This window comes from Meles meles, chromosome 11, assembly GCF_922984935.1.
Source record: "Meles meles chromosome 11, mMelMel3.1 paternal haplotype, whole genome shotgun sequence".
NCBI classification, from domain to species: Eukaryota; Metazoa; Chordata; class Mammalia; order Carnivora; family Mustelidae; genus Meles; species Meles meles.
The window spans coordinates 82,770,241-82,783,007 of record NC_060076.1 but is presented as its reverse complement, the minus strand read 5'-3'; the positions used below and the strand labels follow the sequence as shown (position 1 = coordinate 82,783,007).

General features: G+C 42.6%; 1 protein-coding gene across 1 annotated transcript; it reads right to left on the bottom strand.

Moving 5' to 3' along the window:
• Nucleotides 1–9,934: 9,934 nt before the first annotated feature.
• Nucleotides 9,935–11,065, bottom strand: LOC123952612 (argininosuccinate synthase-like). The gene has a single exon (XM_046021864.1). The coding sequence runs from the start codon at nt 10,946–10,948 to the stop codon at nt 9,935–9,937; it is 1,014 nt and encodes a 337-aa protein (XP_045877820.1). The 5' UTR covers nt 10,949–11,065.
• Nucleotides 11,066–12,767: the final 1,702 nt, after the last annotated feature.

Below are 12,767 nucleotides of genomic sequence, written 5' to 3'. Positions count from 1 at the left end.
GTTATCCCCTGTCTTGCCATTTAATATCCCCTTTCTCTGCATCGATATGATTACCCTCATTTTGGTGGTGGTTCTTCTTCTCCACTAAGAGTTTGTTTGTATCCATCACCAAAATTCATACGTTGAAACCTTATCCCCAAGGTGATGGTGTTTGAAGGTGGGGCTTCTTGGAAGTGATCAGGTCGAGGGTGGACCTCTCATGAATGTGATTAGTGCCCCTAGTTGAGACCCTGGAGGGTCCGTCACTCCCTCCAGCATGTGAGGACACAATGAAAAGATGGCCGTCTGTCAACCAGGAAGCAGGATCTCACACCCAAATCTGCCAGTGCCTGACCTTGAACTTCCCAGACTCCAGAACTGTGAGAAATAAATGTTCATTGTTAAAGCCACCCACTCTAGGGTATTTTTGTTAGAGCAGCCCCAACAAACTAAGACAAGGAGGTAGCATCTTGACTTACTTCTGATGGTAACACCCAAGGGTCCTGAGTCTTTGTAAACTCCCATTTACCTAGAGAGAAAGAATCTGTGCTAGTTTCCTTTGAAACAAGAAAATTAATCCTAGTTTCACCTGTTATAGCTGTCTTATTTTGGAGTCTGTTTTTTCTGACCGCACTAAATTTGTTCATACTCCAATTATTCTTTATTATAGCTGCCTGTTTCTTACCTTGAAATTATCTATTCCAGCCTATAATAATCTTATTTGGTGATTTACGTGTTTATTATCCTCTTTTTCCACTAGAATGTAGGCTGAATCAGTGTGGCTACAAGGTCGGCCTTTGTTCACCACTCTTCTCTAACATTCGACCCTGTGCCTGAGACACAGACAGAGGCCCCAGTAGTTACTTGCTCAATGAATGAATGAGCATTTATGAAATACTCAAAGTTAGACCAGAAGATGATGTCAGTGCTTGCCGTTGTCACTGCAAGGCCCGGTGCCCTTTAACTGCCAGTATCTGCACCTAATTACCTGAGGGCTTTTCTCTTCTTTGCCATTGGGTTATGCTTTCCATTCAGTGGGCTCAGAGAGCCTGGAAAGAAACATACCATGGGAGCAGCCCTCAATCACTGACTGGAGTTGGTGTAGAGATACCCTAGTTCCCTTGGTCCATTGGGTGGGATAACGGAAGCATTTTTCCATGAGTTCCCGAGTTGTTGCAGCAGAATTAAGCTTCGATCATGCAGTGTGCTAGCTGCCTCAAGTGAATGCCCTTTATTAGCTTCTCCCCATTCCTTCTTTGCTTTAGTTCCCAGTTCCTTGCTGTTTTCCTGTGACTTCCCCAATAATAAGACCCCTAGCACTTAAAACCTTGCCTCAGGGTTGTCTTCTGGACAGCCCAAACCAAGACAGCTAGGACACAAAAGTTCACAAAACTTTACAGATTTTCTAGACTCTATCTCTAAATGAGGGATCATGTACTCTAGTTTGAAAGTTAAGTCAGAAAAAAGATCCTTTCCTTTCCTAAAACATAGGCCCTACTATTATCTTTTCATTTACGTTGTATACTAAAAGTGTGGCTAGGTGAAAATATCATTGTATTAAATTACTTTCCTACTCTTTCAATTTTACTTTTTAGTATGTAGCGTACTTCCAGACCACCATCTGGGCAATCAGAAGCATTATTTTGTGAGTCACCATGCAGAAATGTGGTTAACAATTGAAGAAGGCTTTATGCCACAGTTATTAAATGAAAAGCATGAAGCTCTTTTAGGGGATACAAAGTTGGAATAAGACCTTTGCCCCTGTCTCCCAAGAGCTTGCAGTCCAGTAACGGAGTGAAGCACACATACGTGAAAACGGAGGTCAGCACTTTGCAATCTAAAAAGAATGTGCTGCAGGGTTCCAAAGTAGACTCGAGAGAATTCTTGCGAGGAACTGCGCAAGATGGGACCTAAGGTTAAGTAATTTTGCAGAGGAAACACTGTGGACACAGACAGGAAGGTTGGAAAGTACAAAGCATGGTGACAGGACAGCCTTTACTCTGGTTTTGTAGAAGGAGGGAGTCATGATAGATAAGGTTGAAAGGCAGAAATAAGTATCTTTCTGAGATACTTTATACTAGGACAATGAAAATTCACAGAAGTTGGGACAAAATGTTAACAGCTGCAGTGGACCCATTACTGCTCTGCTCATAAAGTCACCAGCTGATTCACTCATAGAGAAATATCCCCTAGGTATCACCCATTCATTCCCAAACACAGCCCCTACCCCCTGACCAGAGGAGCTTTGAGTCCTCTAGATCAGGGGTCTACCAACTTTTTCTGTAAAGAAGTAGATGGTAAATATGTTAGGCTCTATGGGGTATATGGTTTCTTTTGTAGCTACTTCACACTACCGTTGGTGTGCAAAATCAGCAATCATATTGTACACGAATGAATGTAACTGTGTTTTAATAAAACTTTATTTTTCAAAATAGCCAACTGGATTTGGCCCATGGGCTATATTTTTTTGACCTTATGATAGACTAATTCTGGGAAAGCTGAAATGTCCCAAATGACTTGCTCTTTTATTAGGTAACATTTGCATCGAAACTAAAGTCTTCAGGGGCACCAGGGTGGCTCAGTCAGTTGGGCCTCCGACTCTTGCTTTTGGCTCAGGTCATGAACTCAGGCTCACAGATAGAGCCCCATGTCGGGCTTTGCGGTCAGCATGGAATCTGCTTGTCTCTCTCCCTCTGCTCTTCCCACCCCCTGCTTGCCTCTCTCTCTCTCAAATAAATACATTTTTAAAAAATCTTAAAAAAAAAAAAGTAACTCTGTCTTCAGTGTTTTAACAGGAAAGATGCAATAGAGCTAGAGAATATTGGGGGTGGGGAGATAGAATATCCAGTGCCCAGCCAATGGTATTGGGTAGATAGCTGCTTATACATATATTGGGTCATATACCCAGTCCCATGGGCTTGGGACTCATAATCGCAGGACAGAGCTAAAGGACTGTAACAAATAAGCGAGGCTGGAATTGAACAATGTAGGGACAGAGTAGCCTGAGCCAGTTTAGCCATACGTTAACAGCACCGTGAGCTTCTTGTGGGCTAGAATGGGAGAGTATATTAGTTTGCTAGGGCTGCCATAATAAACGACCAAAACTGTGCATAATACATCAGTTTGTTTTCTCTTAGTTCTGGAGGCTGGGAATCTGAGGTCAAGGTGTTGGCAGGGTTAGTTTCTTCTGAGACTTCTCGAAGTGGCTTGTAGATGGCCATCTTCTCTCTGTGTATGTGTCTCCTAATCTCTTCTTAAAAAATTACCTGTCCTATTGGATTAGGGTTCACCCTAATTACCTCTTTTAATTTAATTACCTCTTTAAAGATCCTGTCTCTACAGTCAGTCACATTCTGTGGTACTAGGGGTTAAGAGGTCAACATACAAATTTGTGGTAGGGAACAGTAATTTAGCTTCTTAACAGGGAGATAGCGATAGGATGTGTAGATATGTATAGGATTTTGCATGCAAATAAGGTGAAGTCAGGCTCATCCAATCTCCTTGATGTGAGGAAGGAGTGGTTGAGTGGAAAGAATAGGAGAAGGAAATACCAAAGTAAGCAGGAGAGAAAAAAAAAAACAAAACAAAATAGAGAAGAGGCTGGAGGCAGTGTGGAAGAAAGAAAACATGGTTACAGAGATTAGGAGGAAGAGGAGAGGTAGGTTTCAGAAAAAGTGAGAAAGGGCTATGTCCTAATATGGCAAATGGATAGGAATGATTAACAAAGGAAGTAGTCGTGGCAAGGGAAGGTCAGGATGGCTGAATGATAGAAGAACAGTGGTCTGGCAGACCTGAAGAGGAGAAATAACCTATTCATATGTATTTTCCCAAAGAAGAATGCCAACTATCCTCTAGAAAATCAATGTTAGCTGTAAATTTAGGCAAAGGCAGGCTGGTATGTTTTGTAAATGTGGGAAAAACAGGCTCGTGATAACATAAAATTATGATGGTGTATATTGGAGGACTACCTGTGTTCCACACGGATAGAACGTTAGCTTCTGTACTCTGAATTTTATAGGATTCATTACCAAACAATAGTGAATTGCGATTTTTTTACTATATGTCTGACAGTGTTTAGTGTTTAGGATCAGAGAGATAAGATATGACTTGTCTCCAGAAGGAGTTCACACGTTGCTGTTCAATGTATATTTTTACATATTTATACAATTTCAACACTAAGGAAAACCTTTTATTTCTCCATGCTTTATTTATGTGAGCACTCATTCCTGTCTGGAAACCTCAGTAGTTGGCATGAAAAGAGACATTTTGTTATAGGCGTTGGGTTGAAAGAGGAACACTTATCTTACTGGTACTCAAAATATTTGAGCCTGGAAGTTTACGGACTGGCTTGAAATTTAAACTATAGTTTTTGGGTGTGCACTGAAAACATCAACAAGTATGCAGATTTGCCATTTTACTTGATTCTGCCACTTTGTTAAGGAAAACCCTGATGTAGAATGCACCATGGAAGATAAAAAGAACTGTAAAACGTGGATATTTAGGGAGGTTAGTGGTACAGTACGTACATTCCTCTGCTGGAAAGCCGAAGAATTTATGCTAATGCTTCCCCTTTCCCTGGGGCCTCAGAAGAAGTCCCTACTTTTCTAAGATTTCAATCTCTCCTGTCCCCAGTTGTTTAAAAAAAAAAAAAAGATTTTATTTAATTATTTGAGAGAGGGGGAGAGAGAGAGAGAGAGAGTGATTGTGTGGGAACACAAGCGGGAGTGATGGGGAGAGGCACAGGGAGAAGCAGGCTCTCCACTGAGCAGGTAGCCCCATGTGGGGCTCGATCCCAGGACCATGAGATCCTGACCTGAGCCGAAGGCAGACACTTAACTGACTGAGCCACCCAGGTGCCCCGCTTCTTTCATTTTGAAAAACTTCAGTCCCTCAGAAAAATACAGTCACCACTCATATAATTCTCTAGATTCACCAATAGATAACATTTTCCTCACATTTGTTTCATTTCTATTTTATTATCTGCCCATATGTGTATTTCTATGTCTTTATAATTTTTTTTCTCAACCATTGGAAAATAAGTGGCAGACACGATATGCTAAATATGCTGCCATGTATCACTTAGAACATTCTTTTATGTAACTTCATAACCGCCTTCCTTATCTGTCAAGATATTTAACAGTAATATAGAAATATTATAATATTTATATTTTCACAGTTGCTCCAAATATGTCCTTTAGAGCATTTTTCTCCCCATTTGAGTCTAAACAAACATCATTTATTGCATTTAGTTGTCCTGCCCCTTTCATTTCTTTTAATCTACAGAAGTATTTTGTCCCCTGTAATATTGATAAGTTTAAAGAGTTTAAGCTAGTAGTTCTGTAGATAGTACCTCAATTTGAAATTAACCTGACTGTTTTCTGAGCAGTAGATTCAAGCAAATCATTTTTTGGCAAAGGAATGCTCCATAAATGACATTATGTTTTTCTTATTGCATCCCATTAGGAGGCACATAATACAAATTTATCTCACTGTTGGTCTTATTGTGACCAGATGGTTGAGTTGGTACCTACCAGATTTCTCCAATGCACAAAGTACCTTTTTCCCTTTTTAGTTAATAATAAATACAGGGGTCATTCTTTGAGCCCATGTAAGTATTTTATTTTCCAAAAAATTATACCCAATGGTTTTATTATCTATGGATGATCCTTGCTTGATTTAGTTATTAAATTGATGTTTACTAATTATAATGCTCTAGCCATTGTTGAAGACGGGGTATCAAAGTCTCCAGCTCTTACTGTTGAATTTTCTATTTATCATTTGCAATCTGTCAGTTACACATATTATTATTATTATTTGTTGATGGTAGCTATTCTAATAGCAGTGAGGTGGGATCTCATTGTGGTTTTGATTTGCATTTCCCTGATGAGAGATTTTAAGCATTTTTTACATGCTTGTTGGCCGTTTTTGTTTGTTTCTTTGTTTTTTTGTCTCTTGTTGGCCATTTGTATATCATCAATGGATAAATGTCTGTTCAAGTCCCTTGTCCAACTTTGAACAGGTTTGCTTGTGTTTTGTTGTTGAATACTAGGAGTTCTTTATATCTACTGGATATTACTCCTTATCAGATAGAGGATTTGCACTCCCTCTTCCGTGGGTTGCATTTTCACTCTGTTAATTGGGGCCTTTGATGCAGTTTTTGATTTTATGTGGTTCAGTTTACCTATTTTTCTTTTGTTGCCAATGCTTTGGTTATCATATTCAAGAAATTATTGCCAAATCCAATGTCACAAAGTTTTCCCTCTGTTTTCTTCCAAGAATTTTATAGTTTTAGATTTTACATTTAGGTCTTTGATCAATTTTGTATTGATTTTTATATATGGTTCAAAGTAAGGGTTCATTTTTTTGCATGTGGATATCCAGTTTTCACAGCCTTATTTATTGAAAAGACTATCTTTTACCCATTGAATAGTCTTCCACCCTTGCCAAAAGTCACTTGACCATAGATGTGAGAGTTTATTTCTGGGAAGTCTGTTTTATTTTAAGGATCTATGTGTCTGTATTTAGGAAATTACCACACTGTCTTGATTACTGCAATTTTGTGATAAGTTTTGAAATTAGGAAGTATGAAACTTTTGATTTTTTTTTCTTGTTTTTCAAGACCATTTAAGCTACTTGAAGCCCCTTGAGATTTCATATGAATTTAGGATGGATTTTTCTATTTTTGCAAGAAAAAAAAAAGCCACTAGAATTTTGACTGGGATTGCATTAAATGTGTACATAGCTTTGGCTACTATGGAATTCTTAACAATGTTAAGTCTTCCAGTCCATGAACATGGGATGTCTTTGCATTTTTTGGTTTCTTTATTTATTAGAGCACCCATGCATGTGTGCAAGTAAGGGGGATGGGTGGAGGGAGAGAAAGAGAATCTTAAGCATCTGTGAAGCCAGTCGTGGGGCTTGATCTCACAATCCTGAGGTCATGACCTGAGCCAAAATTAAGAGTTGGATGCTTAACTGAGTGAGTCACTCAGGAGCCCTGTTTCTTCTTTATCTTCTTTCAGCAATGTTTTATAGTTTTCAATGTATGTCTTTGGCCTGCTTGTTTAAGTTTATTCCAAAATGTATTCTTTTTAATGCTGTTATAGATAGAATTATTTTCATAATTCACTATTTGGATGATTCATTGTTAGTATATAGAAACCTAGAACTGATTTTTTGTGTTTGCTGATTTTATATCCTGCTACTTTATGGAATTCATTTATTAGTTCTAACTGGTTTTGTGTGTGCGTATGTGTATGGGTGTGTGTAACATTTGAGGTTTTCTACATGTATGATCATGTTTCTTTCTTTTTCTTTTTTTTTTTTAAGATTTTATTTATTTGACACAGAGAGATCACAAGTAGGCAGAGAGGCAGGCAGAGAGAGAGAGGAGGAAGCAGGGTCCCTGCAGAGCAGAGAGCCTGATGCGGGGCTCGATCCCAGGACCCTTAGATCATGACCTGAGCCGAAGGCAGCGGCTTAATCCACTGAGCCACCCAGGCGCCCCTATGATCATGTTTCTATGAATAGGGATGATTTTAGTTCTTCCTTTTCAATTTAGAAAGGAGCCTAATTGCTCTCTCTAGGACTACTAATACTGTGTTGAATTTAAGTGGCAAAAGTGGACATTCTTATCTTATTCCTATCTTAAAAGAAAAGCTTTTAATCTTTCACCATTGAGAATGATTTCAGCTGTAGGCTTTTCATATATCTCCTTTATTATGTTGTAGTTTACTTCTGTTCCTCATATTTTAATTTTTTTAATGAAGCTCTGTTCATTTTTCTTATTTTTTCTCTTTTTGTTCTTTGGACTGTTTATTTTCCATCAATCTATCATGAGGTTTTCTAATTCTTTCTTCTGACATTCATATATACTGTTGAGCCCCTTTAGTGATTTTAAAATTTTGGTTATTGAATTTTTAGTGCCAGAATTTGCATTTGGTTCGTTTAATTTTTTAAAATAATTTCTACCCATGTTCTCAATTTGATGAAACATTTTCATCATAGCTTCCTTTACATCTTAAAGTATGTTTGCCTTTTGTTCTTTAAACATATTTATAAAGGCAAATTTGATGTCATTGTTACATTTCATATCTGACCATCTCACAGATTTTTGTCTTGTCTTGTCTTTGCTTTTCTTCCCTCCCTATCCTCCTCCCTCCCTCCCTCCTTCCTTCCTTCCTTCTTCCCCCCACCAACTCCCATGTCTGGGTCACTCTTTCTTGCTTCCCTGCATGTCTCATAATTTTTTGTTAAAAACTGGACCACCCTAGATTCTGATTCTCCACCGCCTCTGGGACTTCATTTTGTTGTTTGCTTGATTGTTTAACAACTTGGCTAGACTATCTTAGTGAATTACATATCCCCCATAATGGGAAGATTTGGTTTTGCTCCTCTTAGAGGGCGTGCATGGTCACTCTGGGATTTCTCTTTTTCTGATCTTTATGTTATGCTCTTGTCCTCATTTGTTATTGCAGCAAGATATTGGACCCCCCTAATTGCCAGATGATTGCTGTATTCTTCTAGACTATGTCCCCGGGGCATAAATTGCTCCACACTCTGATCCAATTAAATTTGAACAAGGTAGTTTTTGAGGCCCGTCTTGGAGGTTTGCTCTAACCTCAGGAGGACTCTTAGCTTTTTCCCTGTTTCTGGTGGATTAGCTGGCCTATGACTTGTAGCTCTTAATTAAGTAGCTATTGTTTTTGAGAGCGTTCTGAGGCTTGAACTTCTCTACCTTCTGTTTCAGATAAAGCCAGTTCCTTTGTGTATTATTATGAATCACTTCTTTGTGGGGGAGTGGAGGGTAATATCTTTGAGTCACTATTTTGGGAGCTGGACAAGATGGCATAGTCTGATCTTCTTGGCTTGTTTCTTCTGATTGGGAACTTGAAATACGCCGGTGAGAGGATGATTGAGGCCCTATTTTCTTGGTCTGTTGCGTGTGTTGTCTGTCTGTCTTGGGTGTTGGGTAGAAGAAGGGATCTGCTGTGGTGTCTAAATGAGGCGTCTCTGGATCAGGTGGGTGCCCCCAAATGTGGGGCAATGGGTAGTGGAAGTCATTGGCACAGGAGGTGAAAGAACTCGCGGAAGGCAGAACAAAGGAGATAGAATTTTATTGAAGACACCACAAGGGAGTGGTGAGCAGGACCGCAGAGGAGAGGGTCTCTGCCAGGAGGTAGTGGGTGGGGGCTATTTTCAAGGGAGAAGATGAGGAGGTATGGCAATGCATGGAATTCTCCCTATTTTGCTGTCTGTGCCTGGTTATCTGTGCCTGGTCAGTTAGGGCCTGTGGATATTTTTTTTTTTTTTTTTTTTGCCATGCCCAAGATGCTATTTATGGACACAGGAATTTGAGTTTCCTGTAATTTTCATGGGACATGAAATAGTATTAATAAACAGTTTTTCCCCCAACTGTTTTAAAAATGTGTAAAAAAAAAAAAACCCATGGCTTCGCTTGCAGGCTGAACAGAAACAGGCCATGGGCTGGATCTGGGGACCCCCGTGACATGGTGTGAGGGATGGGTTTGCAGTCAGGAGGCCTGGATTCCAGCCCTGTGACAGATAGGGCACTGAGTCTCACCTGTAACGTGGGGACCCCCCGCCCAAACCATGTGCTAATGTCATTCCATGCATGGGCTACCTCTGGCTCAGGCAATGCCCAGGCCTGGGACCAAGGTCTTGGTCAAGGCAGGCTTTCCCTTGTTTGTGACAGCTCCAGGTTCTGCCTGGTCACAGCCCAGCCTGGGGTCAAAGCCAGCTAGGCCACTCCGCTGTGTAACTTTGTACAAGGTCCTTCAGCCCTGAACCTTCCGTTTCCTCATCTGTAGAAGGGGCTGGTTGCTGCTCTCCTAGGAACACCGGGAGGAACCCCTGGGATGGCTCGTGTCCCCAGCGGGTGCGTGCTGGGTCACAGTGGGCCGCCTGAGGGGTGACACTGACCAAGTAGTGCAAATCACAGGGGGCAGAGGCAGCCGGCTGTCTCGGGGGCTCCACACCCTGTGTACACCAGCTCCGCGAATTTCAGGCCCAGGCCCTGTTTGATTTTGCGCACTTCGCGATCCATGGTGAAGGCCTCGATGTCTAAATGAGCGTGGTAAAGGATCGTCCCTGCTGGGGTCTCGTAGATACCTCGGGACTTCATCCCAATGAAGCGGTTCTCCACGATGTCAATGCGGCCCACGCCGTGCTTGCCCGCGACTTCATTCAGGTACACGAAGAGCTCCAGGGATGTGCGGTGGGTGGTGCTTTCCTTGACGTTGGTCACCTTCACGGGGACCCCTTTCTTGAACTCGATCTCAAGGATGTCAGGGCTGTTGGGGGCTTTGGCGGGGTCCTGGGTCTTTGTGTAGAGGCCCGGAGGCGCTTGGTTCTTGGGGTTCTCCAGGATTCCAGCCTCGTAGCTGATGTGCATGAGGTTCTCGTCCATGCTCCATGGGTTCTTGGGGGTGACCGGGATGGGGATTCCGTGTTGCTTTGCATACTCCATCAGATCATTGCGGCCCTGGAACCGGTTGTAGAACTCGGGCATCCTCCAGGGGGCGATGACCTTAATCTGAGGGGCCAGTGAGTAGCAGGTGAGCTCAAACCGGACCTGATCATTTCCCTTTCCTGTGGCGCCGTGAGACACATACTTGGCTCCCTCCCGCTGGGCGATCTCCACTTGTTTGCGGGCGATGCAGGGCCTGGCGAGCGAGGTGCCCAGGAGGTAGCGGTCCTCGTACAGTGCGCTGGACTGGATGGCGGGCCAGATGAACTCCTCCACAAACTCTTTGCTGACGTCCTCAATGAACACCTTTTTGGCCCCGAGCTTCAGTGCCTTCTTCCTGGCTTCTTCAAAGTCTTCCTTCTGGCCGATGTTGGCCAGGTAGGCGATGACGTCATAGCCTTGTTCCTTCAGCCACACGAGAATGCAGGAGGTGTCCAGGCCGCCACTGTAGGCCAGAACCACGGAGCCTTTGCTGGACATCTTGTCTTGGATTGGAGATGTGGGTTCCCGGCTTCTGGAATCTGACTTCGCAGCTCCGTGAACCACTCGTGGCCCGGGCGGCGGCGGCGGCGGCAGGCGGCGGAGCAGGGCCGGTTGCGTCGCGAATCCCGGGCCTGTGGATATTTTGACATGGTCACTTGAGGGGCCTGTCTGGATTCAGCTACAGGGTCCCCATGTGCCCTTTCTACATCACATGGCTCAAGTCTGTTTGCTTAAAAGTGGCCCCTACACTACTGACATTTTGGCTGCATTCGATGTGGTTTGGCATATAGGTGAGGTTCGGTGGGTGGAGTCCCAGGAAAGAATTCTTGAGATGTCTTTGGTGCAAAATGGCGGTTTATTAAAGCACGGGGAGAGGACCAGTGGGTGGGAAGAGCTGCTGCTCTAGGTTTGTGAGGGGTGGTGGAATATATACTATGGGGTGGGAGAGTTAAGGGAAAAGGGAGATTTAACTAACTTTCAGATGCTAAAGGAGACTCACTGGATACCGGAGGCCTTGCCATTGTCAAGTTAAGGTTGTTTACCCCTCTAGGAAGGTGTTAACAGTAGGAGCTTCCTGGAGGAACATTACACTCTGCCCGCTTCAATTATCTGTCAATTTAATTGTATTTACATTCCCTTCTGGAAGCTAAACCGGTGATAGAAATGCTTTGTTCTTGTAAATTGCTAAGACATTTGTAAATTGAGGGAGACTTGTTTCTTGCAGGATCGTGATCTTTAGAACTTAACTGTTTGGTTTTCCTTTAGGGCAGCCAGGAGAGCCTGAGCAATGTCACATATATGGGGTGAGGGGATTGTGGGGGGGGGGGGGTGTTGTGAGGTGTCAGCTTCTGCTTTGTCCTCAGCTTGCCTTCTGTTTCCTCATCACATCTGCTGAGAATTTAGCTGCTTTGACTAGATTCAGAGTTGGAGGGAGTGAGAAATGAGAATGACCTGTCTCCCCATGGGTGAGATACTGTATCTCTCTATTGGCAGCTGAGGGAGAGGGAAACCACATTCTTGGCCACACCCACTGAGAGTGTCAAACTGAGCTGGAGGTTGGAGGGGAAGAGAGGGAGTAGGTCATGTCTTAAATAACACAGACTATCCTAGTTTTTATCAAATTGTCGTAGTTTTTCTTAATAAGTGTTTTCTTCATTGGCTGTATGCCCTTAGGACAATTTTCAGATACTGTTGTTTTTGAAACATGTTGATCAGTTATTATTATTATTATTTTAAAGATTTTATTTGGCAGAAAGAGAGAACGAGAACACAAGCAGGGAGAGTGGGAGAGGGAGGGGGAGGCTTCCTGCCTAGCAGGGAACCCAGTGCAGGGCTGGATCCCAGGACCCTGGGATCATGACCTCAGCCAAAGTCAGGCACTTAGCCAACTGAGCCCCCCAGGTGCCCCTGATCAGTTATTTTTGTTTCATTGGCAGTAAGTCTCTTGAGTTCCTTCTATGATTATCCCAGAAGTTTCTCATCTGTTTTGTAGAAGTTTGGAAAGAAGGTGTTAACGAGGTCATGCTCTCTCTAAAGATCCTAAGAGTGGTTGCTTCTTTGCCTTATTGTAGCCTCTGGTGGTTGTTGGCAGTCCTTAGGTTCCTTGGTTTGTGGATTCATCACTCCAACCTCTGCCCTTGTCTTCACTGGTGTCCTTTCCTGTGTGTGTGTGTGTGTGTCCGTCCAAATTTCCTTTTTCTTATAAGAAAGTGTGACCTCATCTTTACTTATTTACATCTGTAAAGGCCCTGTTTCCAAATAAGGTCACATTTGCAATTAGAACTTGAACAGGCACAGTTCAACCTTTGGTACCATT

Bases quoted from the DNA above. Each gene is read 5' to 3' on its own strand.
- LOC123952612 (XM_046021864.1), bottom strand. From the start codon at position 10,948: ATGTCCAGCAAAGGCTCCGTGGTTCTGGCCTACAGTGGCGGCCTGGAC.